The 27,434-nt window shown below is 53.7% G+C and overlaps 1 protein-coding gene across 16 annotated transcripts in view; it reads left to right on the top strand.

Annotated features, from left to right (window-relative positions):
• The window catches only part of LOC105471934 (SEC16 homolog A, endoplasmic reticulum export factor), a 46,395-nt gene that overhangs the window by 4,339 nt on the left and 14,622 nt on the right, over positions 1-27,434 (top strand). For 9 of the 16 annotated variants that reach the window (XM_071078636.1, XM_071078634.1, XM_071078633.1 and 6 more), the window contains 18 exons: positions 2,644-6,288; positions 8,159-8,295; positions 11,895-11,992; positions 13,620-13,746; positions 14,239-14,437; positions 14,565-14,739; positions 16,325-16,467; positions 17,143-17,204; positions 17,282-17,420; positions 17,730-17,975; positions 19,584-19,681; positions 21,057-21,138; positions 21,315-21,432; positions 21,630-21,741; positions 21,946-22,051; positions 24,200-24,340; positions 25,930-26,043; positions 26,301-26,490. In XM_071078636.1, the coding sequence (XP_070934737.1) occupies positions 2,713-6,288; positions 8,159-8,295; positions 11,895-11,992; positions 13,620-13,746; positions 14,239-14,437; positions 14,565-14,739; positions 16,325-16,467; positions 17,143-17,204; positions 17,282-17,420; positions 17,730-17,975; positions 19,584-19,681; positions 21,057-21,138; positions 21,315-21,432; positions 21,630-21,741; positions 21,946-22,051; positions 24,200-24,340; positions 25,930-26,043; positions 26,301-26,490 (5,863 nt within the window). In that variant the 5' untranslated portion in view covers positions 2,644-2,712. Of the gene's footprint in view, positions 1-1,305; positions 1,416-1,496; positions 1,619-2,643; positions 6,289-8,158; positions 8,296-11,894; positions 11,993-13,619; positions 13,747-14,238; positions 14,438-14,564; positions 14,740-16,324; positions 16,468-17,142; positions 17,205-17,281; positions 17,421-17,729; positions 17,976-19,583; positions 19,682-21,056; positions 21,139-21,314; positions 21,433-21,629; positions 21,742-21,945; positions 22,052-24,199; positions 24,341-25,929; positions 26,044-26,300; positions 26,491-27,434 lie in introns of those variants that run through there. The other 7 variants (XM_011724782.3, XM_011724779.3, XM_024789796.2 and 4 more) reach the window with 4 other exon arrangements.

Below are 27,434 nucleotides of genomic sequence, written 5' to 3'. Positions count from 1 at the left end.
AGGGAGATGCTCTGCCCGTTCTTTCAGTCCATGTAAAATAGAGCTGTGAACATTCTTTGTTTTCAGATGAGAGCCTACAACCTCAATGAAGCCTTTGCTACTGTTCCTAATAGTAGAATTCCGTTAGAGTCAAGTGGATTTCAAGGTGCCTGTCAGTTGGAAAGCGTCCCCCGTTGGCAGAGCAAAGAGCGTGTGTGGGCAGTGACAGTGTTGACGCAGTAGGTTGACAGGACTAGTTTTTAGGTCAGCATAGGAACTTTAATTTGTAAATAACTTTACTTAAAATACATTGATCGGTGTTGTCTTCTTTTTTTTGAGACAGTCGCACTCTGTTGCCCATGCTGGAGTGTTGTGACTTGAACAAGGCTCACTGCAGCCTCAACCTCCCTGGCTCAAATGATCCTCCCGCCTCAGCCTCCCGAGTAGTTGGGACTACAGGCACTCCCCACCACGACCGGCTTTTTTTTTTTTTTTTTTTTAATGAAGATGGGGTATTGCTGTGTTGCCCAGGCTGGTCTCAAACTGCTGGACTCAAGTGATCCTCCTGCCTCCCGAAGTGCTGGGCTTACAGGTGTGAGCCACTGCACCTGGCCAATGTTTTCTTCTTTTATCAGAATATCAGAAAGATTTCCAACGATGAAAACAATATGCATCTGCAGAAATGGGTGGATTGGCCGGGCGCGGTGGCTCACGCCTGTAGTCCCAGCACTTTGGGAGGCCAAGGCAGGCAGATCACAAGGTCAGGAGATCGAGACCATCCTGCTAACACGGTGAAACCCCGTCTATACTGAAAATACAAAAAATTAGCCAGGCATGGTGGCAGGTGCCTGTAGTCCCAGCTGCTCAGGAGGCTGAGGCAGGACAATGGCGTGAACCCGGGAGGTGGAGCTTGCAGTGAGCCGAGGTCGTGCCACTGCACTCCAGCCTGGGCGACAGACCGAGTCTCCCTCTCAAAAAAAAAATAAAAAGTGTGGATTAAACTCCAGAGTCCTCCCCTTTGGTTTAGTTTTTCCTTTGATTGGCTAAACTTATCTGTTTGTTCATGAGGGTGGTGCTGAGAAGAAGAAAGATTGATAGAAAGAAATGAACTTTCCTAAAGATATAGCACTTGAATTTTTGCCTTAAGAGGCCAGGTTAACTGTTCAAGTTTGTATCTAGTGTATTTTATTTAAAAACTGATGGAGGTTTTTGCCCCTTTGTTTTCTATAAGAGGTTTCTTGGCAATTCTGCCTCATATTGAAAATTTTGGAATTTAGTCTGTCCCTTGTAAAGCTGCTTTAAATTTCCTGGGCGTTTCCATTCCAGGCATAGTTACAGCTCCAGTTCAAAGGTCACGTTGTCTTGCTGGTGGTCCTTTCAGACCTCAAGCCAGTCACAGTACAAAAAATGAGACCTGTGAAGAGGTGTGATAAAAGGCATTTAGATGAATGTATTTACTTTGCAGCTTTTAAAAAAAATGATTGTGTCATGTTTTATTTATTTATTTTTTTAAACAGAGGCCGTCTTGCTCTGTTGCCCAGGCTGGACTGCGGTAGTACAATCATAGCTCACTGCAGCCTTGAACTCATGGACACAAGTGATCTTCCCTCCTTAACCCCCTGAGTCCCTGGGACTGCAGGTGTGTGTCACCATGTCTGGCTCACTTTCTTCTTTTGTAGAGACAGGGTCTTGCTATGTTGCCCAGGCTGGTCTCGACCTCCTGGGCTCTAGCAGTCCTTCCACCTTGACCTCCCAAAGTGCTGGGATTACAGGCATGAGCCACTGCACCCAGCCTATTTTGCAGCTTTCATAACTATACTTCATAATACTCTTTCATCAAAGAAAATAGAAGAATGAATTGTAAACTTTTGTATCCTTTTTGAAATTTAAAATTAACATGTATACAAGGTATGATATAAAGTTTTTCTTTTTTTTTTTTTTTTGAGCTAGGGACTCACTGTGTCACCCAGGCTGAAGGGCAGTGGTGCTGTCATAGCTCACGACAGCCTCGACCTCCCAGGCTCACGCAATCCTCCTGCCTCAGCCTCCTGAGTAGTTGGGACTACAGGTGTGCACCACCACACCTGGCTGATTTTTGTGTTTTTTGTAGAAACAAGATCCCACTGTTGCTCAGGCTGGTCTTCAATTCCTGGGCTCAAGTGGTCCTCCTGCCTTGGCCTTTGAAAGTGTTGGGAGTACAGGCATAAGCCACCACATCTGGCCAGTTTTTCTTTCTTAATAGAAGAGTTGGCTCTTCCTCCTGGATCTAGGGATGGTTTGCAGGAAAACGTTGAGTATATGTGGGTCTGGTAGCGTATCACACTGGTGTCCAGGTTCTGCACCATCCCTGCTGTTGTGGCGGAGGGCCGCGGCAGTGATGGGCCTTGTGAGTAGAGGATCCCAGAGGAGGGAGTGGCCATCTAGACATACTCCATCAGCTCGCGGCCAGGCCATCCAGGGCACGTACTCTGTCCACTGCCCTCCAGAGCAGCTCCTCAGGGACAGGTGTTCTCTGCTGGGGTGGGGTGTAGGGGAGAGAGAGTCCTCGGGATTTAAGTGACGTGAAATCATGTTCAGTGTTCCTCTTTTTCCTTAGTTTTCCTGATTGCAGCTAGGACTTTGAATATATGGATTTTATGCTGATTGTCTCTTTTTCTTTTTCAGCCCCAATTAAGGAAAAGCTGTATTCTGCTTCCTTCTGTAAGCAGCATCGACTTGTGCAAGAGTTCAGTCATGCAGCCGCCACCCCAGGCGGTCCCATCTGGCGTGGCTGGGCCACCTCCAGCCGGGAATCCTCGGAGCGTGTTCTGGGCTAGCAGCCCTTACAGGAGACGGGCCAATAATAATGCACCAGTGGCTCCGATAACTTGCCCGTTGCAGCCGGTCACGGATCCATTTGCTTTTAGTAGACAGGCGCTCCAAAGTATACCGGCGGGCAGTTCGTCCAAAAGCAGCCTGCCTGTCTTGCAAGGCCCAGCCCCATCAGGCTTTTCTCAGCAGCCCGGTTTGCTTGTGCCTCACACACATGCCAGAGATAGCTCTCAGGGACCCTGTGAGCCCCTGCCTGGACCCCTGACACAGCCCAGAGCCGATGCCAGCCCGTTTTCTGGTGTGTTGACACCTTCAGCACCTCCTGGGCCTGAGATGAACAGGAGCACAGAGGTCGGTCCCAGTTCAGAGCCTGAAGTTCCGACTCCGCCATATCTGCCTCACTACATTCCAGGAGTGGCTCCTGAACCGTCTCATGGGGGCCATTCTCATGGGAACATGCCTGGGCTCGACCGACCCCTGAGCAGGCAAAACCCACATGATGGTGTGGTCACCCCAGCAGCATCCCCTTCCTTCCCCCAGCCTCGTCTGCTGATGGCGGGACAGTGGGGGCCAGTGCAGGGAGGCCCACAGCCCTCGGGGCAACCTCGTTCACCCTGCCCTGAAGGACCTGTTCCCAGCGGGGTGCCCTGTGCCACCAGCGTTCCTCATTTCCCCACCCCGTCCATCCTACATCAGGGCCCTGGTCACGAGCAGCACAGCCCTCTGGTGGCTCCCCCAGCAGCCTTGCCCAGTGACGGAAGAGACGAGGTGGGCCACTTGCAAACTGGAAGCCACCTGGCCAATAACTTTGATCCTGAAAATACATTCAGGCAAAATCCCAGAATTGTGAATCACTGGGCAAGCCCAGAGCTCAGGCAGAATCCAGGAGTGAAGAAGGAGCACCAGCCCGCCTCTGCTCTTGTGAACCCCCTCGCCCAAGGAGATAGCCCAGAACACCGCACGCACCATCCACTGGGGGCCGGGGCCGGGGCCGGGGCTGGCTGTGCTCCGCTGGAAGCGGACTCGGGAGCCTCAGGAGCTCTGGCGATGTTTTTCCAAGGGGGAGAGACAGAAAATGAGGAGAATCTCCCATCTGAAAAAGCAGGCTCATCTGGTCAAGCAGACTTTGACGATTTCTGCTCCAGCCCTGGACTGGGCCATCCGCCTGCACCTGCACACATGGGGGCAGGCAGCCTCTGCCAGGCCCTTCTCCCAGGCCCCAGCAATGAGGCTACTGGTGATGTATGGGGTGACGCAGTGGGCACAGGGCTGCCGGATGCCAGTGGCTCGCAGTATGAGAATGTTGAGAACTTAGAATTTGTTCAGAATCAAGAAGTTCTGCCAAGTGAGCCCCTCAATTTGGACCCTTCCTCCCTGAGTGACCAGTTCAGATATGGGCCCCTTCCTGGGCCAGCTGTGCCCAGGCATGGTGCTGTGTGTCACGCCGGAGCCCCTGACGCCACGCTGCACACAGTACACCCTGACAGTGCGTCATCCAGCTACAGCAGCAGAAGCCACGGAAGGCTCTCAGGCTCAGCCAGGCCCCAGGAGCTGGTTGGCACGTTCATCCAGCAAGAAGTTGGAAAACCTGAGGATGAAGCTTCAGGTAGTTTTTTTAAGCAAATCGATTCTTCTCCCGTAGGAGGCGAAACAGACGAGACCACTGTGAGCCAGAATTACCGGGGCAGCGTGTCCCAGCCCTCAACCCCAAGCCCCCCGAAACCTACAGGAATATTTCAGACAAGTGCAAATAGTTCTTTTGAACCGGTAAAATCCCACTTAGTTGGGGTGAAACCATTTGAGGCAGATCGCGCCAACGTGGTTGGTGAAGTAAGGGAGACCTGTGCCCGCCAGAAGCAGTGCAGACCAGCTGCCGCCCTGCCCGATGCTTCTCCTGGCAACCTGGAGCAGCCACCAGACAACATGGAGACCCTCTGTGCACCCCAGGTCTGTCCCCTGCCTCTTAACTCCACCACGGAAGCTGGGCACGTGCTTCCACACGCAGGGGCGCCACCCTTGGTGGATACTGTGTATCCGGCACCGGAGAAGAGACCTTTAGCCAGGGCCCAGGGGCCCGTGAAGTGTGAGAGCCCAGCAACGACTCTGTGGGCGCAAAGTGAGCTGCCAGATTTTGGAGGCAACGTCCTTCTGGCCCCTGCAGCCCCGGCGCTTTATGTGTCTGCGAAACCTCAGCCACCTGAAGTCGTTCAGCCTCCAGAAGAGGCGATGTCCGGGCAGCAGTCACGGAAGCCAAGCTCGGCGGCCCCTGTGCAGAGCCGAGATGGCATTGGTGCTTCGGAGAATCTTGAGAATCCTCCCAAAATGGGAGAGGAGGAGGCCCTTCAGTCCCAGGCGAGTTCTGGTTATGCAAGTTTATTATCCTCACCGCCCACTGAGTCTCTGCAGAATCCGCCAGTCTTGATTGCCCAGCCTGATCACAGCTATAATCTGGCTCAGCCCATTAACTTTCCTATGTCCTTATCGAACTCTAATGAGAAGAATCAGTCCTGGAGAGAGGCTTTGGTGGGGGATAGACCTGCAGTCGGCAGTTGGGCTCTCGGTGGTGATTCTGGGGAGAACAGTTCTTTGTCTGGGATTCCAACCGGCTCTGTCCTGAGCTTGTCTCTGCCTAGCAGTGTTGCCCAGAGTAATTTTCCACAAGGTTCTGGTGCTTCTGAAATGGTTTCTAATCAGCCTGCTAATTTGCTGGTTCAACCACCATCCCAGCCAGTTCCAGACAATTTGGTTCCGGAAAGTCAAAAGGATCGTAAGGCAGGAAGTGCTCTTCCCGGATTTGCTAATAGCCCTGCTGGAAGCACAAGTGTGGTGTTAGTTCCACCTGCACACGGTGCCCTGGTGCCTGATGGTAATAAGGCAAACCATTCCAGTCGTCAGGAAGACACTTACGGAGCCCTAGACTTTTCCTTAAGCAGGACTTTGGAAAATCCTGTAAGCATGTACAGCCCATCCCATTCTGACAGCCTCACTTCTCAGCAAACTGTTGCCAGTCATCCCAGACAATCTGGGCCCGGGGCACCTAACCTTGACCGTTTTTATCAGCAGGTCACGAAAGATGCCCAGGGCCAGTCTGGCCTCGAAAGAGCCCAGCAGGAGCTGGTGCCACCCCAGCAACAGGCTTCCCCACAAGTACCCAAAGCCACGTTGTCAGAGCTGTCAAATCCAGAGAGTCTGCCAGCACAGGGACAGGCCCAGAACTCAGCACAGCCACCAGCAAGTCTGGCTCCGGCTGACGCAGGTCAGCAGCTGCCGCCTCGGCCTCCTCAGTCCTCTAGCGCGTCGCTGGTGTCCACCGGCTCCAGCCAGGCAGCGGTGCCATCAGAGCAGCCATGGCCACAGCCGGTACCTGCACTTGCCCCCGGCCCACCGCCTCAGGACCTGGCCGCCTACTACTACTACCGGCCTCTGTACGATGCCTACCAGCCTCAGTACCCCTCGCCATACCCACCGGAGCCTGGCGCAGCCTCCCTCTATTACCAGGTAGAGTCGAGTCGCGTGTGTAACTCACTTTTCTCTCGTTGCTTTGACCAGTTGACTCTTAGTTGACTCTTTCACTCACGGTGTGTTCCCTAGTCGTGTTTGTTCGCTTGGTTCCGAGGTCACCCACAGTCCCGCAGGTGTGAGAACAGTATTCCAGTAACGCTTCCTGTGGACAGGGCTCCTGACTCGAGAACTTGCTCTCCCAACCACAGGCCACCCTTAGTTCACACCACACGTTAGCATCTTGAATTGCTTATAATACCTGCTTAGGATTTGAACCAGCCTCCCCAGCTCATGTGACAAAAAGAGCCCTCCATTTCCTGTCTCCCCTGCTCCTGCTGGCTGGCTGCAGACAAGCTCTGTGTCGCACGCCTTGGGAAGCTGGGATGGCCCCTGGAAGCTTACATCAGAAGCACTGGACATCACATAGTTCTTTAAATGCCTCCTGGAGATTAAAAACACGGAGAGAAAATAGTCCGTTTTGGAGCATGAGCTGCACGCAGCAGCTGAGTGAGGCGGGGTCCCGCAGGCTGCTCTCAGCACGTGGTGGTGCGGGCAGTGGTGCGGGCTGTGGCTCGGGGCCCGGCTGTGCTCATGCAGAAGATTCTTCTGTGCCTCCTTTCACAGGGACTCCAGCTCATGAGTGACGTTTGAGTTAGGTTCCGCGTAATCCTGCAGTCGTTCGAAAAGTGTCTATGTACATTATTTGCTTTTCCTACTCTCTAACCCAGTTCAACATACACTGATTGGGTTCACCGATTCAGTGTCACTCCAGGTAGAAGGTTGCGTGATAGGGAGTTGGAAAGCCGTGGTCTTGCAGTACGTAAGGCCAGTTGGAACCAGACTTGGGGCCACACAGGAAGGCCTTGCAGTCAGAAGGGCGCCCGCCCCGAGGAACAAGCTGCCGTGGCTGGCTGGGTACTATCCCGGGGAATGGGGCTGGGCCTCCCCTTGGGCCTCAAGCATCACGGTTTGTGTGCATATGACCAGGTGCACACCTGACCCCTCAGACCTGTGTAGGTTCCGGAAGGAGCCCAGGCACTTTTTATTTCCATACAAGGACATTCAGCTCTGCTGGGAGCCCTGGGGTAGGGCCGATGCAGAGCGAGGGGGAAGCCGTGGCCTCACTTCGGGTCCTTTGTACGGTCCTGCTGCTGCGAGCCACGTCCCTCCGCAGAGTGCACTCCTCCCGCCATGCCTCTTGCTGTGGTGTCTGGGTGGCCAAGGACGAGTCTGCTTTGCTGTGATTTCACATTGCCTGCCAGCCAGCGGTAGCCTCGAGGCTTTGAGGTCCCTAAGCATGAATTCTGGCGTGTGCCCAGGGCACTGCATGTCTGCAGATCCTCATGTGTCCACGTGGCCCCCTTGGGGACAGATCTGTGGCCACGAATTGGTTGGTGATGGGGCTGAAGCCTCCCGAGAATAAAGCACGGTCCACTTTTAGAGGCTGCTCCTGGCTGTGGCTCTGTTCACTGGGACCCTGGTTCTCTGACTTCACGGAGGTGGTATCTGAAGCAGGACACAGGGGTTGTTCAAATCATGGCATCTCCACACTGGACTCGCCAGGAAGCAGAAACCTAACAGCCCCTTCCAGAAGTCACCACAGGCCCCTGGGGTTGTCTGCTGACATGCTGGTGCCCTGGGTCCATCCAGGGGTCTCGTGAACAGGGCCAGCGCTGTGGGTCTTAGGACGCCCCGCTGCCTGTGGGTGTGGCTGTACTTTGGAGGTCTGTGTGGTTGTGCATGAGGGAAGGGCCACACTCAGTCCCGCTGGGGAGCAGCCATCTGCGATGTTTCCAGCTCAGGCTGGCTGTCGAACGAGCTTGCTCTTGATTGGTATCTAATCCTACCCAAATGCTTCCTCCCACAGGATGTCTACGGCCTCTACGAGACTCGATACAGGCCCTATGACAGTGCTGCATCTGCGTACACCGAGAACTACCGCTACCCCGAGCCCGAGCGGCCCAGCTCCCGAGCCAGCCACTCCTCGGAACGGCCACCTCCCAGGTGCGGCCATGCCCACCCTGGCTGCCCCTCTGTCACACTCAGACCCATGTCTGTGTTGCTTGCTATGGGGATAACAGTGGCTCGAAAAGTTCTGTATTTCTGAAGAATTATACAAACTTATCTAACGTATGTTTACATTTTCTCGGTATGGACAAATTGTAGGATGTGTTTTTCAGTGAAATTAAACACTGCCCCGGGTAACATTGGCTGTGCTGGTCAGTTAGCGTTTGGCCCCACCTCTGCTCGGGCCAGACCCTGCTCAGGGCTGCAAAGAAGCAACCTCTGACTTGTCCTGGAGCCCCTCTGGCCGGGGCTCATCTGTTGGTCCGGCCATTTGCTAATGGGGTGTCCGGGCTCCCCAGAGACACGGCAGCTTTTCACAGGTCTGCAGAGGCCTGGGAGGACTGGTCACAGGGGTGACTTAATTCTTAGACCTGTCCAGCTGGCTACAGAAAGCAGGGCCTGAAAGCCTGTGTTTCCTCTTCTTTTTTTTGTCTTTTGAGGCAGGTCTCACCCTGTTGTCCAAGCTGGAGTGCAGGGGTGCTGTCTTGGCTTACTGCAGCCTTGACCTCCTGAGCCCCGGCAATCTTGCCACTTCAGCCCACCGAGGAGCTGGGACTACAGACATGCCCCACCAAACCCAGCTAATTTTGTTCATTGTTTTTTGTAGAGACTAGTGTCTCACTATGTTGCCCAGGCTGGTCTCGAACTCCTGACCTCAAGGGATCCTCCTGCCCTGGTCTCCCACAGTGCTGGGATTACAGGCATGAGCCACTGCGCCCATCCAGCCTATGTTTCTCCTTGACGTTGCCTCCTCTGATTGAAGGCCAGCCATGCCTCTGTTTGCCATTACAGAAGAGGGGTTTGGAAAGACCTGTGGCACTGTGCCTTCAGCTGAGTAGGCCCTTAAGCCAGGTCAGAGTCCTCCCGGGCCCTAGAGCCAAGGAGGCCGCTGTTGATTTTCATCTCCACTCAGGAGGTGCGCAGAGCCCTGCGAGGGGTGGGCATGGTGCTGGCCACCGCGCTAGGCTGCGCCTTCCAGGGCCTTAGCTGCACCTGCTCCTTGTCAGATCTGAGGAGAGACTGTCTCACAGGTAGAGGCTCCCAGCCAGGGGATGTTGCTTCTTAAACTTGGTAATAGAGAAAAACTAGTTATTAGTGAAGACTTTGTACCTGCACTGGTGTTTGAAAGGTTCTTCCGGCTTATTCTTAGAGGTTTTTAGGAGCTTATCTGAAGACAAAGTTTCTGTGTGTGAACCTCTGCCCACGCGGCTAGCCCTGGTGTACTCGGCTCCAGGGCACACACTGGGCCATGTGCAGCTGGATGTTGGAGGTGCTTTGTGAAGCAGGCGGCGCTGTGAGGCTTCACCTCTCCAGAGGCTGTAACTGTGAGAAAATTCCCAGGGTTTGAGCTACTGTGTGTCACCCTGTCACTTGGGAAGCGGGGTTTGAAGTTAAGATCATGTTCCGATTCAAAGCCTGCCAGGTCCAGCTGAGGGTGAGCGGGCAGGTGTTTCCTAGAGGCCCTGAGAGGCGAGAGCACGGAGGAGAGACAGCCAGGGAGTTCTCACCGTTCCGTTTTCCTTCTGCTGGCCGCCCTGCCAGGCTCACCTGGGAACCGATTCTGAGAGGCCAGTGGTGGCTCATGATACAGAGAAGGACTCTCACCAGAGGTGGGGTCAGGTCACCACAGGAATGACGTTGTCACCGGACCCACAGGCTCACTCTTCCTTCCCGTGTTCGGATCCTGCGGCTGCCTTCAGCCCTGGCTTGTGCAGGCTCTGGGGAGTCCTCTCTGCTCCCTCCCCAGCTTTGGTTGGGGAGCACATGTCTCGTGCGTGTGTTCAGCCTCCACGCTTGCGCGTGGCATGGACTCACCTCTTTGGGCCTGGTGTGGTCCGATCCCCGCAGGCACTGCCGTCTCGGCCTTGTTCGTTTTTGAGACTGTGTCGCTCCTGGTGAGTGACTGGGGTTGGAAAGGTCGGCTGAGGAGACGGCAGCTCCTTGGAAACCCCGAGTCAGATAATTTCTCCAGAACCTGCTGTGGCCCACATGAATGTGATAGGCCCTGGAGTGGCCACTCAGGCTGTTGGTTGGCAGGGCTTGTTACTGTGGCTGAGCAGTTGGATGTAGGGGACAAGTGGGCTTGTTACTGTGGCTGAGCAGTTGGATGTAGGGGACAAGTGGGCTTGTTACTGTGGCTGAGCAGTTGGATGTAGGGGACAAGTGGGCTTGTTACTGTGGCTGAGCAGTTGGATGTAGGGGACAAGTGGGCCGGGCGCGTGCCTCCCAGCAACAGCCCCGTTCGATGCAGAGGTGCTGCGCCAGCCGAGCAGCCAACCTCCGCGGCGGGTGTGGCTCCCGTGACGTCTCCCGAAGGGGCGTGGGAAGGGCCACATTCTAAAAATGAAATATTGTATGAAAATTATAAGGTGCTCTTACAGCCTTTCAAGAGTCTTTTTAGGTCTCACCCTTTTAGCCAGGCTGGTGTGCAGTGGTGCCATCATAGCTCACTGCAGCCTGGAAACCTGCTGGACTCAAGCCATCCTCCTGCCTCAGCCTCCTGAGTAGCTGGGACTGCAGGTGTGTGCCACCATGCCTGGCTAATTTTTTTATTGTTGTATGGAGACGGGGTCTCACTGTGTTTACCAGGCTGGCCTTTCAAGAATCTTGACAGTACCAGAAGGTCTGATGCTTGATCATTGTACTAACTTGTGCTTTTCCTGTGGTGAGAGTCAGGATCATGGCTTGGTCTACAAAACCAGCCTTTCTGGGACACGTGTAGGATTCTGACACCTCGTCAGCTCCAGGAGACCTGAGGGGGAGGTGGGGCCCTTAGAGTCCCACTCCAGAAGCACACACAGGGGCTCCGACGGGGTACCCTGTGCGCATGCAGGGAGCACCAACAGCCAGCGGTCTGCGGTCGAGGCTGTGAAACTGGCATTTTAGGTTGGTTTGAATGGCTCAGTGAGACCAGGCACCGTGGGTCACTCCTGCAATCCCAGCACTTTAGGAGGCTGAGGTGGGTGGATCGCTTGACTCCAGGTGTTCGAGACCAGCCTGAGCAACATGGTGAAACCCCATCTCTATGAAAAATATAAAAAATTAGTCGGGTGTGGTGGCGCATGCCTGTAGTCCCAGCTACTCAGAAGCTGAAGTGGGAGGATCGTTTGAGCCTGGGAGGTGGAGGTTGTGTTGAGCTGAGGTCGTGTCGCTGCACTCCAGCCTATGCGACAGAGTGAGACCTGTCTCGAGAAAAAAAAGAAGCTCAGTCCATTTTGTCCTCTGCTGAGCATAAAAATTCTAGGACCTATTTTAGCATTGACTTTTCTAGGCTACAGCAATGAGAACACAAAAAGGGTCAGTTCTTTTTAGCCGACGGCGCTGAGTTATTTTGCCAAGATGAATTTGAATTAGCCGCGTGGTGGGAAATTCCAGAGTCTCATCCTTGCCACTGTTTTGAATCTTCTAACTGGAATTTTTGTATAAGCAAAGTGCTCTGATGAATGCCTGTTGCTTTGGGAATTATTTGTATTGGCTGATATCACACTTTAAGAAATAGGTAATTTGCTTTTTAACAGCACTGTGTGTTTTTTCAGGCAAGGGTATCCTGAAGGATACTATAGTTCCAAAAGTGGATGGAGCAGTCAGAGCGATTACTATGCAAGTTATTACTCCAGCCAGTACGATTATGGAGGTATGTCAAGGAGCTCCAAGCAGCTGGCCTTAGCAGGTGCCTTGTGCAAAAGGCATTGATGACGTGCAGCCCTGGCCAACCAGCGCCTGCTGGTGACTTCCAGGAAATGTCTCCTTTTATTAGTCTCTTTATGTTTTTGCCCAAGAGCCAAAATAGTTGGAAATACTTTGTATTTGGAAATAATTATATTGATATGTTTCATTACAGAATTTCATCTTAATCTTAGCATGAATGCATCTTTGTCATATTGGCAGATTTCTCTGATTTTCTAGCAGAGCATAACCAGCAGTTCGAGAGCTGCTGTGTCCACATGTGCCTTCGTAAACATAAACGGATGAAAAGGAAGTGAAGTGAAAAACCATCTCCTCAGTTCCACCAGCCACGTTCCCCGTACTCCTGACCGCAGGAGGCTGGCAGCTGCTGCCTGGGGCAGTGTGGACGTGGGCCACGCCCACCGGGCAGTGAGCTGGGTACTCCCTGGCGGCAGCCAGCTGCAGCCCTCCATGCAGTGTGTGCGGCACAGTGGCCATGTCCCAGGAAGAGCCTCCTCTGGTCACTCCTGCCCTGGCTGTGACCTCTCTGCTCTGGGCCCTGAATCCCCTTGACAAATATCGAGCATCCTCTTTGGTATTTGCACCTGTTTTAAATCGAAATTTGAAGAAGAAAAGACATCTTTAGAAAAGATGATAAAAGACCTTTTAAGAACTTTTTCTTAATACTTGCTAAAAACACTTGCTGAAAATGGTATATCCATTTCGTTTACAGCCCTTTTAAAGTAACCTTTTAATATTGAGATTTTTTTTTGAAAACCTTATGAGTCACATTAAGGTGAAGAAATAGTAGTAAAATTTACAGTTAGGGGATTAACTAGTAAAAAGCAGCAACCGTGAAAGTGAACTAGCTGGGCGCAGTGGCTCACGCCTGTGATCCCTGCGCTTAGGGAGGCCAAGGTATGGGAGAAGCACTTGAGCCCAGGAGTTCAAGAACAGCCTGCAAAACATAGTAAGACCCAATCTCTGTTTAAAAAAAAAAAAAGAAGAAAAAGGACTTACTAAAGAAATCTTGGCCGAGCGCGGTGGCTCACGCCTGTAATCCCAGCACTTTGGGAGGCCGAGGTGGGCGGATCACGAGGTCAGGAGATCGAGACCATCCTGGCTAACACAGTGAAACCCCATCTCTACTAAAAATACAAAAAAATTAGCCAGGCATGGTGGCGGGTGCCTGTAGTCCCAGCTACTCGGGAGGCAGAGGCAGGAGAATGGTGTGACCCCGGGAGGCGAAGCTTGCAGTGAGCTGAGATCATGCCAGCGCACTCCTCTCTGGGCGACAGAGCGAGACTGTCTCAAAAAAAAAAAAAAATCTTTTAGCACCTTTTCTAAAAATATTTTTTCCTTTTAATCTAAAACACTTAAGTTTTGAGAGAAAAATCAGCCAGTTGCCTTTAGGTAGCTTGAGCCCTCCAGATCTCATGGCTTCCTGGTGTTGTGCTGGTTTCCAGGAGATAAGCTAGGTTTCTCGAGGAGTTCTTGGAGCATGAAGTCCTGGGGTGGTGTCACTTCTTCAGTGATATCTGAGGCATTTCTTCTTTTGATTGTTACTGTATTAATCATTAGTTCCTTGCTCACAGATCCAGGTCACTGGGATCGTTACCACTACAGTGCCAGAGTCAGGGACCCCCGCACCTACGACCGGAGGTATTGGTGTGATGCAGAGTACGACATGTACAGGAGAGAGCACTCTGCCTACGGGGACAGGTTGGTGGAGCACCCCTGGCGGGAAGAGGCTGGGGGCAGCCAGGGCGCGCTAGTGCTTCTCTGCCCTCATGTCTGGGTTTTAATAAAGAGCTTTGGTAGTTTGGGTGAGCATCTGCCTGATGTTTTGGTCCCTGTCTGAAAGGAAGGAGGGAGCAGACCCTTCCAGAGTTCCCAGCGTGGACTGTTAGAGGAGAACTGGCCTCAGCAAGAGGACTGTTCAGCACCCCTGGGAGCACCTGGGAGACTGGGCTCACTCTTTCTCGTCATCCCTTTTAGCGGTCGTGCCCTGCAGCCCAGAGCAGTGGCCACCCTGGAGATGCATTCCCAGGACTTCTCTAAAGCTGCGCGTCAGAGGGCCCTGAGGGTCGGGTGTGGTGTGTTGTGGCTCAGCCCCAGGGGTCTCAGTCTTGGCCCCTGGGCAGCCGCGTGGCACATGGGGACGGGACCTCCCGCACTCCCATTCCTCTGCCTCTGTCCCCCGGCTTCCTCTAGGCCCGAGAAACGTGACAACAACTGGAGGTACGACCCTCGCTTCACGGGGAGTTTTGACGACGACCCCGATCCCCACAGAGACCCTTACGGGGAAGAGGTGGACAGGCGCAGCGTCCACAGTGAGCACTCGGCACGGAGCCTGCACAGTGCACACAGCCTGGCCAGCCGCCGTAGCAGCCTCAGTTCCCACTCACACCAGGTGCGCGGCGGCACCTCACAGACACGCGGACGGTTGTGTTTAGAACCACCATCCTGTTTGCAGTGTACCTAAACTTTTACCACTGTGCCTGGAGAACTGATTTTTCCCGTTTGCTTTGTTTTTTAAGAGTCAGATTTACAGAAGCCACAATGTGGCTGCCAGTTCCTACGAGGCCCCGCTTCCTCCAGGCTCCTTTCACGGTGATTTCGCCTACGGCACCTACCGCAGCAATTTCAACAGTGGCCCCGGCTTCCCAGAGTATGGCTACCCTGCAGACACCGTCTGGCCTGCCATGGAGCAAGGTGTGTGCTCAGCAGGACAGAGGGACACTGGCTCACCCCACTGGGACGGCCACCCAGCCTGGGATCCGAACACGGGAGTCAGGGCTGGGGTTGGAATGGTGATGTCCTGGCCTGGCTCTGACCCAATCCATCCTTCCAAGTGGCAGAGCGTGTCAGGACGGGCTGACCCCGTGGCTCAGCAGGCTTGCAGGAGGGAGCTGCTCCTTGCCCTTGGAGACTTCGCTCCTGCAGGTGTCCGTGTGTCCGAGTTCCCTTCCAGGATGCTCAAATGCTTTTTCTTGGCAAATTGCAGAAATATATGTAAAGATATAAAGTTACAGAATGGAACAGTAGACTGACTGAGTTTCCTTTTTTTTTTTTTTTTGAGATGGAGTCTTACCCTGTCTCCCAGGCTGGAGTGCAGTGATGCAATCTCGGCTCACTGCAACTTCTGCATCGGGTTCAAACGATTCTCCTGCCTCAGCCTCCCGAGCAGCTGGGACTACAGGTGTTTGCCACCATGCACGGCTAATTTTTGTATTTTTAGTCGAGACGGGGTTTTGCCACGTTGGCCAGGCTGGTCTCAAACTCCTGACCTCAAGTGATCTGTCCTCCGTCTTCCAAATGCTCAGATTACAGGTGTGAGTCACTGTGCCCGGCCTTACTTTCGTAAAGTATTGTTTCAGTTAACAACATTTTTTCATTTATTTATTTATTTATTTATTTTTATTTATTTATTTTTTTTTTTGAGACGGAGTCTTGCTCTGTCGCCCAGGCTGGAGTGCAGTGGCCGGATCTCGGCTCACTGCAAGCTCCGCCTCCCAGGTTTACGCCATTCTCCTGCCTCAGCCTCGCGAGTAGCTGGGACTACAGGCACCTGCCACCTCGCCCGGCTAGTTTTTTTGTATTTTTTAGTAGAGATGGGGTTGCACCATGTTAGCCAGGATGGTCTCGATCTCCTGACCTCGTGATCCACCCGTCTCGGCCTCCCAAAGTGCTGGGATTACAGGCTTGAGCCACCGCGCCCGGCCGATTTATTTATTTTTTTTTTAAGAGACAGTCTCGCTCTGTCACCCAGGCTGGAGTGCAGTGGCACGGTCATGGTTGCTATCTCCTGGGGTCAGGTGGCCCTCCTGCCTTGGATCCTTTCAAAGTGCTGGGATCACAGGCCTGCGCAACTATGCCTGGCTCCTTATTTTCTTTTTTGCTTGAGGTGTTTTGCTGTCCTTTTTGTTGGGTGCTGTGTGGTCATCACAGTCTGCATCTGGTTTTGTGAAAGGGAAAGAGCTCGGGCGCGGCCAGGCCCGGGAGGAGCCCGCGCCGCCGAAGGAGCCTCAGGACGGCTCGCGAGGGTGACGCAGGAGCTTCCTCAGTGTGCAAGGGAATAGCTCTCATACTTAGTGATACCAGCATTTATCTTTTCCTGACATACACTTCAGTTCTACTTTTAAGTATGATGTTAAACAATTCCCGACTTTGAGTTGGAAGTTTGTCATGATAAATCTCACCGGTGATTTCAGCTGTGTGGGCACATTGAAAGTCTAGGCTCAGAAGCAGCAAACAGTGACAAGCTGATGGTTTCTTTTTCCATTTATCTTAAATGCAGTTTCATCAAGACCAACTTCTCCTGAAAAATTTTCAGTGCCTCATGTCTGTGCCAGGTTTGGCCCTGGCGGTCAGCTTATCAAAGTGATTCCCAATCTGCCTTCAGAAGGACAGCCGGCCTTGGTGGAGGTCCACAGCATGGAGGTAATGGCACACGGTGTCACTGCTCTGCCGCCCCAGGGAACTCTGTGCTTTGCAGTTTGTCATCTTCAATTGCCAGACCTTGTCTCTGGACATACAGAGCTTGTCCTTGGAAAAATGTTTATTCCTATGAATTTTCAGTGTGTAGGGTTTTTCTTCTGTTTGGTCGTATCTTTGTCATCCTAAAAGTCAGTATTGTAAGCGTCTGCCTTGGTGTTAGACGTGGTTTGATCGTATATGCATTTCCTGTCCTCATTTTGGGGATGTTTGCTTTATTGCTGCTTTTCAGTGATAGATGCAGCGGGTGGGCCCTGTGCTGCCCAGGTGAGGGGAGTGGGGTGGCACATGGGCCCGGCGCTGCCGAGGTGAGTGGGGCTGGCGTGTGCCTCTTCCTGCAGCTTCTATAGGCTTCTGTAACATGTATTGGGGTTCTGCCTCAGGATTTGGGGAGAAAAAATGGATTTCACTGCTTAAAATAAAGTTTGAAATCATGGCTGTGGCCCACACAGGCCATGTTCCATGTAATAGCCTTGACAGAACCTTCACCCGCTGTGGGGCGGGGCGGGCGGGCCAGGCCACCCTCTCCTCTCTCATGCAGCATCTGTGCCTGGGTTGGCCGGCCTGCCAGCAGGGTGGCTGTGCACTGGCTGCCGCTGACCCACAGCCCTCTCCTCGTAGGCCTTGCTGCAGCACACGTCTGAGCAGGAGGAGATGCGGGCGTTCCCGGGACCCCTGGCCAAGTATGTTCCTTGTTGAGGCTTTTCTTTGCGAGCCCGGCCTTGCAGACATCACTGCTCACTGTGTGTTCTTTCTACAGAGACGATACCCATAAAGTGGATGTCATTAATTTTGCACAGAACAAAGCTATAAAATGTTTGCAGAATGAAAACTTAATTGACAAAGAGTCTGCAAGTCTTCTTTGGAATTTTATTGTTCTCCTATGCAGACAGAATGGGGTATGTGTCTTTTTACTTCTAGAGTGTTTCTTTCTGCTGGTCTTCATTTCGTCTTGGGCATTGCATGCTCAGCCTCCTGGCGGAGCAGGGCGAGATCCGCCTGCCCAGCTGTGGGAGCCTCGAGGACTGGGTGGGGAGGGAGAGGGAACATGCGGTTGGGATGAGATGAGGTTTCAGTCCAGCCTTGCCAGCCTTTCGGGTAGTTGTGGGTCTGGCTGTGTCCAGGGTGGGGCTTTGTCCCCGTGATGATCTAATGTGTCCTCACCTGAGAGCCATTGTTCTCCTTCCTGTTCCTGTTGACCCGAACAGACCGTGGTAGGGACCGACATTGCGGAGCTTCTCTTACGAGACCACAGAACAGTGTGGCTTCCTGGGAAGTCGCCCAATGAAGCAAACCTGATTGATTTCACGAACGAGGCGGTGGAGCAGGTGGAAGAGGAGGAGTCTGGCGAGGCCCAGCTCTCTTTCCTCACTGGTGGTCCGACGGCTGCCGCCAGCTCTCTTGAGAGAGAGACGGAGCGGTTCAGGGAGCTGTTGCTGTATGGCCGTAAGAAGGTGCGCCTGCCCATCATGGCACCTGGCGCCTGCAGGTGTCCACTGGGTCGGGCCTGGTGCGGGTGATGCAGCCGTTGGGGAGGGACACAGCCCCTCTCGGGAGCGTCCGCGCTGCAGTGTGGGGCTTCGGGTCTTGCTGTTTCGTGAACGATGCCGGCCTCTTTTATGCCATCCTTCTGGAGGTGTTCATGTGGGTTTCCTTCTAACTATTTCCAGTGTTGGAGACCTGCAGATGGAATTTACAGTCATTCAATAAATGCACGTGTTGAGCACGGGCCGTGTCCCTGCTGTGTGTGCCAAGTCTCAGATGAGACATGCATGACACGAGTTTTGGCATTCTCACAAAGTCAGGCTCGAGTCCACAGCCCAGAAGTCGTTGGGAGTTGGGAGGACGCACCCAGCCTGTCAGCGGCGCAGTGCATGGAAAGGCCACAGGCAGGGGAGCAGCCAGTGCGTATAGCGTCCAGTGACTGGGGCCACAGCAGCCTGGGGACCAGGGCAGGCAGGGGACCTGAGACAGGAGCCTGCTCTGGGACAGTGGGACTGGGGGGTCCATAGCGACTGCAGCAGGGACAGTGTGTTCACAGGAGGGCCTGTCTAGGGCGCATGATGTCCGCTTTGGATGTGCTAAGCAGGAGAGAGGCCAGTCTCACGGGCATGTGTGGCCCTGAATAGCAGAGACATTGGATAGGCCCAGAGCTCTCCGTCCTTTTATATCATGATAAACTCAGAAAGGGCATATTTGACCAGTACTTTTATTTTTTTATTTTTATTTTTTGAGACAAAATCTCGCTCTTGCCCAGGCTGGAGTGCAGTGGCGTGATCACCGCTTAATGCGGCCTCGACCTCCTGGGTTCAAGTGATCCTCCCATCTCAGCCTCCTGAGTAGCTGGGACTACAGCTGCACGCCGCCACGCCGGGCTAACTTTTTTTTTTTTTTTCCGTAGAGACGGGGTTTCACCATGTTGCCAGGCTGGTCTCGAACTCCTGGGCTCAAGCAATCCGCCCGCCTTGGTCTCCCAAAGTGCTGGGATTACAGGCATGAGCCACCGCGCCCGGCCTGATCAGTATGAGTCTATTATGGATGTTTTATAACTGAAGTCGTGTAACCTGTTAGCTTTTATTAACATCTTCCTCTACTGTAGCATTTTTGCCTCCTAGCCTGAAGTCCTAAATTATACCCTAGATGATTTTGGCGAAAGGGGAGGCTGCCTTACTGGAGCCACTGTCTGTGCTGACGGATATTCGCGGAGGCCTCCTGTTAGAACCGGGGAATTGACCCGCTGTGTTTCCCAGTGGACGGGGCGGCGTGGTGGGCAGTGCGGTGTGGTTAGCCCTATTTGTGATTAGCGTGCTTATGTTTTATGCTGAAAATGGATAAAAGCAGCAAATATCTACAGATACCCACTACCACAGGGACTTTGAAACTCAGGAAAATAGTGAAATGCTGACGTGTCTTAATCTCCAAATGGTGAATAAGTTTTTGAGGCCTTTGGGTTGTTTGTGTATCTGCTGCTGCGTGAGGACACATGGCCTGTCGCCTGTCTTGACTCATGTCACGTGAGCACCACCGATAACTCACCAAGGCCCCTGGAATGCCTTTTGCAGGATGCTTTGGAGTCTGCAATGAAGAATGGCCTGTGGGGTCACGCTCTGCTCCTTGCAAGTAAGATGGACAGCCGGACACACGCCCGAGTCATGACCAGGTATAGTCCCACGGTGGCCTGGTCCAGTGGCGAGCCCTGCTGGCTCCCTGCAGCACGCGGCGTCCACACTGGTGGCAGGTGGCAGGTGGCAGGCAGATCTCACTTGACTGTGCTGTGCTCCCACACGAACTCGGGCTTCCTTGGCTTCGAGGCTTCCTTGGGTTGTGCTGTGGAGAGCTTAAAAAGTTTTTTATTAACCGCATGGTTTTTAATACTTCACATAAAATCTCAGTGAATTCCTTAGTCTTCATCTTTTTTTTTTTTTTTTTTGAGACAGAGTCTTGCTCTGTTGCCCAGGCTGGAGTGCAGTGGCGTGATCTCGGCTCACTGCAAGCTCTGCCTCCCAGGTTCACGCCATTCTCCTGCCACAGCCTCTCGAGTAGCTGGGATTACAGGCGCCCGCCACCATGCCCAACTAAGTTTTTTTGTATTTTTAGTAGAGACGGGGTTTCACCGTGTTAGCCAGGATGGTCTTGATCTCCTGACCTTGTGATCCGCCCGCCTTGGCCTCCCAAAGTGCTGGGATTATAGGCGTTAGCCATTGCACCCGGCCCTAGTCTCCATCTTTTATAGCTTTTTCTTTAAATTTTGAGTTTTGCTCTGTTGCCCAGGCTGGCGTGCAGTGGCGCAGTCTCAGCTCACCGTAACCCCTGCCTCCCAGGTTCAAGTGATCCTCACGCCTTGGCCTCCCAAGTAGTTGGGACCACAGGCATCCACCACCACACCCAGCTAATTTTTTGTATTTTTAGTAGAGATGGGGTTTTGCCATGTTGGCCAGGCTGGTCTCAAACTCCTGGCCTCAAGGGATCTGCCCACCTTGACCTTCTGAAAGTGCTGGGATTACAGGCGTGAGCCACCACACCTGGACTTATCTTTTACAGCTTTTTTTTTTTTTTTTTAATATTGAGATAGGGAAAGAAAAATAAAATACTGAGATATGTGTACTTTGCCTAAGTGAAATATAAGTCTAATCATTACATCAGAGGGCTAAGGTCTGGTTTTTTTTTTTAATTTAGTTTATTACTATTTTATTTATTTATTTTTTTGAGATGGAGACTTGCTCTGTCGCCCAGGCTAGAGTGCAGTGGCACGATCCCAGCTCACTGCAACCTCTGCCTCCTGGGTTCAAGCGATTCTCCTGCCTCAGCCTCCTGAGTGGCTGGGAATACAGGTGCATGCCACCACACCCAGCTGATTTTTGTATTTTTAGTAGAGACGGGTTTCTCCATGTTAGTCTCTAACTTCTGACCTCAGGTGATCCGCCCGCTTCGGCCTCCCAAAGTGCTGGGATTACAGGCGTGAGCCACCGCGCCCGGCCGGACTTTTTCTTTTAGCTGAGCCAGCGTGGGGTCTTTCTGTGTTTATGTCTGCCCAGGTTTGCCAACAGCCTCCCAATCAACGACCCTCTGCAGACAGTCTACCAGCTCATGTCCGGGCGGATGCCCGCTGCGTCTACGGTGAGTGGCACTGCCTGGTGGCTCGCACAGCCTCCACTGCCTGTGTGGAGTTTGCTCATGGGTGACGCTGTCACAGGCCGTGAAGTGCCTCCTCGTGCTGGTGAGCCCAGCTGCGTGGAATTGAAACGGTGCTGGCTTCCAGGGATGAGGCTTCGTTTTGTTTTTCCTCATGTCAGTGCTGTGGAGACGAGAAATGGGGAGACTGGAGGCCGCACCTTGCCATGGTCTTGTCCAACTTGAACAACAATATGGATGTCGAGTCCAGGACGATGGCTACCATGGGCGACACTCTGGGTAGGTCAGGGGTGGAGATGGGCATCAGGCGTCATGGATGGAGCACCGAAGGCCCGGTTGTCTGTGGCATTGGCAGAAATCACAAGAACCCGGCCTTCTTGGTCCAGCTCGCGTCTCTAGTGCCTTCTGGGCACATGCTTGACTTCCGCGGGCATCCGCAGTCACTGAGACTCCGCCTGGTTCTCGTGTCTCTCCAGCTTCGAAGGGCCTCTTAGACGCGGCCCACTTTTGCTACCTTATGGCCCAGGTTGGATTTGGTGTTTATACGAAGAAAACTACAAAGCTTGTCTTAATTGGATCAAATCACAGGTAAAGAAGCAAGTCAGTGTAGTCCTGTAAGTTTTCCTTTAAAAGTAAGACGAAATCCTTCTCCTTTAGTTAATTCAGAAATGGACAGAATCATGTCTTGATTTGTCACATGGTGGGACACACTTCTGGATGACCTGCTCTGAGGTTGACTCTGCTAATAATTGGCCATGTTTTTCAAATCAAAATAATTCGCTTCCTCTACAGTTTGCCATTCTTAAAGTTCGCAACCAATGAAGCAATCCAGAGGACGGAAGCCTATGAGTACGCCCAGTCCCTGGGTGCCCAGACCTGCCCCCTGCCTAGTTTCCAGGTAAGCAGGTGCTGCCAGCCTGCAGCTGTCATGGGTGGGCAGGCGCTCAGTGCTAACAAGCTTTTGGCTACTTAGATTTTTTGAATTCTTATGGAAAAAAATGATGTGAGTTTTTTCGGGGAGGATCTTGAGAAGACATTTGATCTAAAATGCTAAAAAACTAGATCACATTGAATTGAGGCTTTCCGTTTGCATTTGATTTCAGTTATTTTCATGAGCTTTTTTTTTTTTTTTTTTTAAGGAGACAGGGTCTCACTCGTTGCCCAGGCTGGAGTGCACTCTGCTTTGATCACTCCCAGGCTTCAGCCATTTCCCTTGGCCTCCAGAGTAGCAGGGACTACAGGCAGCACCACCATGCCGTGCTAATTTTTTTGTTTTTTTTTTTTTTGAGACGGAGTCTCGCTCTGTTGCCCAGGCTGGAGTGCAGTGGTGCAGTCTCCACTCACTGCAAGCTCCGCCTCCCAGGTTCACACCATTCTCCTGCCTCAGCCTCCCATGTAGCTGGGACTACAGGTGCCCACCACCGCACCCGGCTAATTTTTGTATTTTTAGTAGAGACGGGGTTTCACTGTGTTAGCCAGGATGGTCTCGATCTCCTGACCTCGTGATCCGCCCATCTTGGCCTCCCAAAGTGCTGGGATTACAGGCGTGAGCCACCGCGCCCGGCCCCCAATTTTTTGTATTTTTAGCAGAGACGGGGTTTCACCGTGTTGGCCAGGATGGTCTCGATCTCCTGACCTCGTGATCTGCCTGCCTCGGCCTCCCAAAGTGCTGGGATTACAGGTGTGAGCCGCCGTGCCCGGCCGTATGAGCTGTTTTTAATATTTGAGGGAGGTATTCTCTGATGCAGTATGGGGGTGGTGTGTATAAAATATACATAGAGAGAGGCTGGGCATGGTGGCTCATGCCTGTAATCCCAGTACTTTGGGAGGCCAAGGTGGGTGGATTACCTGAGCTCAGGAATTAGAGACCAGCCTGGCAACGTAATGACACCCTGTCTCTACCAAAAAAAAAAAAAAAAAAAAAAAAAAAAAATTAGCCAGGCATGGCAGCATGCGCCTGTGTTCCCAGCTCCTCAGAGGCTGAAGTGGGAGGATCGCTTGAGCCCAGGAGATTGAGGCTGCAGTGAGCTGGATTGTGCCACTGCACTCTAGACTGGGTGACAAAGTGAGACCCTGTCAAAAAAAAAAAAAAAAAAAAAAAAGAAGTATCTAGAGAATGCCTGTGGGCAGCTGGAGCTACACGGAAGACAGTGGTCTTCCTGCCGTGCTCTTGGGGTGTTGTGGCTGTGAGAGCCGAGTGGCGCCATGAAAGGGGTTGGGGGGGAAAGCAGGGTGGGTTTCTTCCCAGCTTAGTCACTTACTTTGCTCTTGAAATCCTTCAGGGAACAGGGACTAGGACTGTGGTCGGCGGGCGTGGTGGGTGGGAGACATGATGAGTGAAGCGTCCAGAAGAGTCCACAGCTTCCAGGGTGACTCTCGGACGCAGGGGAGCCCCCGGGCAGCGCGAGGCTTTGTCCATCAGTGATGCTCGGACGCAGGGGAGCTGCGGGGCAGCACGAGGCTTTGTCCAACCACGATACTCAGACGCAGGGGAGCCCCGGGGCAGCGCAAGGCTTTGTCCTTCGGTGATACTCGGACTCAGGGGAGCCCCGGGGCAGCGCAAGGCTTTGTCCGTCGGTGATGCTCGGACTCAGGGGAGCCCCCGGGCAGCGCAAGGCTTTGTCCGTCGGTGATGCTCGGACTCAGGGGAGCCCCGGGGCAGCGCAAGGCTTTGTCCGTCGGTGATGCTCGGACTCAGGGGAGCCCCCGGGCAGCGCAAGGCTTTGTCCATCCGCGATACTCGGACGCAGGGGAGCCCCGGGGCAGCGCGAGGCTTTGTCCTTCGGTGATACTCGGACTCAGGGGAGCCCCGGGGCATCGCGAGGCTTTGTCCAACCACGATACTCGGACGCAGGGGAGCCCCGGGGCAGCGCGAGGCTTTGTCCGTCGGTGATGCTCGGACGCAGGGGAGCCCCCGGGCAGTGCAAGGCTTTGTCCATCCGCGATACTCGGACTCAGGGGAGCCCCCGGGCAGCGTGAGGCTTTGTCCATCCGCGATGCTCGGAAGCAGGGGAGCCGCGGGGCAGCAAGGTTTCTGTCGTTTCAGGTGTTTAAGTTCATCTACTCCTGCCGCCTGGCGGAAATGGGGCTGGCCACGCAAGCCTTCCACTACTGTGAGGCCATCTCGAAGAGCATCCTGACGCAGCCGCACCTGTACTCCCCAGTGCTGATCAGCCAGCTTGTGCAGGTGCTGCCCCCGGCGCCGGTCCTCAGGATGCCGTGCTGACTGCAGGGAAGGAGGGCTTGCCAGAGCCCCCGGGCGTGGGGGTGGCGATGGTTCAGATGCGCGTTGTGGTAGACGCTCAGAACCTGCCTCTTGGGCAGATGAAGATCTCTGAATGGCTTCGTGTTTTGCGTCTTAGTCTGGGGACTCTCAGGCACCACGTGCCAGCACAGAACCTTGGTGCGAGTTTCATAATCAGAAGAAACTGTCTGTAGGATACTGTTTTTGTTTTTGTTTTTTTGAGACGGAGTCTCGGAGTCTTGCTCTGTGGCCCAGGCTGGAGTGCAGTGGTGCAATCTCGGCTCACTGCAAGCTCCGCCTCCCGGGTTCACGCCATTCTCCTGCCTCAGCCTCCCGAGTAGCTGGGACTACAGGCGCCCACCACCGCGCCCGGCTAAGTTTTTGTATTTTTAGTAGAGAGGGGGTTTCACCGTGGTCTCGATCTCCTGACCTCGTGATCCACCCGCCTCGGCCTCCCAAAGTGCTGGATTACAGGCTTGAGCCACCGCGCCCAGCCCAGGATATTCTTTTTTTATTGAAATAGAGTCTCACTCTGTCACCCAGGCTGGAGTGCAGTTTGGTGCGATCTCGGCTCACTGCAGCCTCCACCTCCCAGATTCAAGCGATGCTCCTGCCTCAGCCTCCCAAGTAGCTGGGATTACAGGCACCACGATTGACCAATTTTTTGTATTTTTAGTAGAGATGGGGTTCCACCATGTTGGCCAGGCTGGTCTCGAACTCGTGACCTCAAGTGATGCATGCATCTGCCTTGGCCCCCCAAAGTGCTGGGATTACAGGTGTCAGCCACCATGCCCAGTCAGGATGTTCTTATTTTGAGGAAATTTAGTCTGGTGGTTGATAGCTTAAGTGTCCAGAGTCCAGCAGCCTTTGTTTGAGTCCTGGCTGCACTGTTGCAAGCCTCAGTTTCTTCCCCTGTAAAACGGAGGAGGTGTGACTGGCAGAGAGTATGGGAGGTGACACGGGATAGGTGTAGGCGGCGCCCGTGTTGCCCCAGGATCTTCATCTCTCGTCAGTAGTTCCATTTGTGAGAACGTGCTCATGGGATACCCAAAAAATGTATTAGGGACATTTTTAGACCCATTTCAAAGTTCAGAGAGTCATTGATGAATCCTTAGGTGCTCATCCCCCGCCTCAGCGGTTATGAACACATGGTCAAACTTGTGTTCTGCCCCCTTCTGCCCTGCTTTGCGTCTCCCACATTCCCGATGAAAGCTTGCAGACATTACCTGGGAGTGCAGCTCTTACTGAGTCAGGTCCACATGGTCAGGTGGTAGTCTCGGGCCAGGCGTGTTCCAGGGGGTGCCCAGCGGTGCCGACCCGGTGCCCGTGGGCCAAGAGGTCGTCTACAGCAACTTCCCACAGTCGCCCAGCATCCCGTGTATGTCACCTAAGCACATACTAGAAACATGTATGCAGCTAATTAGACTTTATCCCCAGTAAACACTGAAGCTGCATTGCCTGGACATTTTGAAGACGGCTCACTTGCCATCACCTGGTGGTGACAGGGGCCTCTGATTTTTGCCCATGTCTAGATGGCTTCCCAGTTACGACTCTTCGATCCCCAGCTGAAAGAGAAGCCGGAAGAGGAGTCCTTGGCCGCACCCACGTGGCTGGTTCACCTGCAGCAGGTGGAGCAGCAGATCAAGGTACAGCCTTGGCTTGGGGTGGCCCAGAGGCATCTGGTAAGGTGGCTTCTGTCCCTGTTATGTCCACACTGAAAGTATGTATCTAAAGACAGTATAACTGCAGATGTGTGCCTATGAGAATTCCCCAATTCCCCAGAAAGGGCGTTGAGTGCCTCCTGTCCTGAAGTAGGGACACAGCAAGCATGGTGGTGGCGGGTGGGCGGCGCTGCCGTGCGGCCACAAGTGGCTTCCACAGGGCAGGCCTTGTTCTCCCTCAGGAGGGGGCTGGAGTATGGCATCAGGACGGAGCCTTCCCGCAGCAGTGTCCCGGCACGCCGAGCTCCGAGGTGGAGCAGGACGGGGCAGGACTCAGTCAGCCAGCGGCCCTGGGGATCGCCAACCCGCTGCTGGCCATGCCTGCGCCGAGCCCTGAGCACTCGAGCCCCAGCGTGCGGCTGCTGCCCTCAGGTGAGCCCAGGTGCGCGGCTGCTGCCCTTGGACAGGCCCCGGCTTCCTGCTGGCTGAGCTGTGGTCTGCGCCCTTGCCTCCTGGAGAACCGCTTTCAGATGCAGACTGTTTGAGGCAGCGTCTCGCACCACCACGGTGGTTGTGGGTCTCCTCAGTCTCCTCCCTTCTTCCCTTCATGCTTCCTGCCCTGCTGAGATGGAGGCTCATGGCTTTCCATGTCCATAAATACCCATGTGCTGGCGACACTGCCCTGAGTGCCCGCTGCCTGCTCAGCCTCCCTGCTTGCTTCTTCGGGAGCCTCAGCCGCACCGTGTCTGGGCAGCACCCTCGGCTGTGCTCCTCTGCAGCCTGCTTCTCCCAGTCAGCCCCATGGGAGGAAGGGCCAGCCCAGAGCTGCAGGGAGTCAAGTCCAGATGCCCTCCTCTCACATGCTCCTTGGCTTCCTTCGTCGGTGAACCTCACCAGCACAGCCTGCACGCAGGGCCGCATGCCTGGATTAGCATGGCTCCTTACTGCTCGCCTCCTGCTTCTTCCCCAGACCCTCCAGGGTCTCCATCTCACCTGAGGACAAGCCAGGGTCTTCATAGTGGCCACAGGCCCTCTGGGGTCAGCCCTAAGCCCTCCTGCCCTGGTGCTGTGTCCACTCCCATGCTATGGACCAGCCACACTCCTGATTTGGGCCCACTGCCTCGCTGTCCACCCTCCCTGCCTGACGTCCACTCTGCTTCATCCTTAGACACCGTTACCACGTCCTGGTTGATTGCTCTCCTTAGCGCTTGCTCTTCTTACTCAGTTCACCTGTCCTGACCCCCGTGAGCACCCAGCATTTCTTTTGTTCTTGAAGCATCCAGGGCCCAGCATGGTGCTGGCAGGCAGCAGCCCTCCCAGGTTTTATGTCGAGTCGGAAGAATGAATGAATGAATGAGTGGCCTGTTTGACCACTG

Source organism: Macaca nemestrina, chromosome 14 (assembly GCF_043159975.1).
Source record: "Macaca nemestrina isolate mMacNem1 chromosome 14, mMacNem.hap1, whole genome shotgun sequence".
Taxonomy (NCBI): domain Eukaryota; kingdom Metazoa; phylum Chordata; class Mammalia; order Primates; family Cercopithecidae; genus Macaca; species Macaca nemestrina.
The sequence above is the reverse complement of the archived record's forward strand: the minus strand, read 5'-3'. Positions and strand labels throughout refer to the sequence as shown.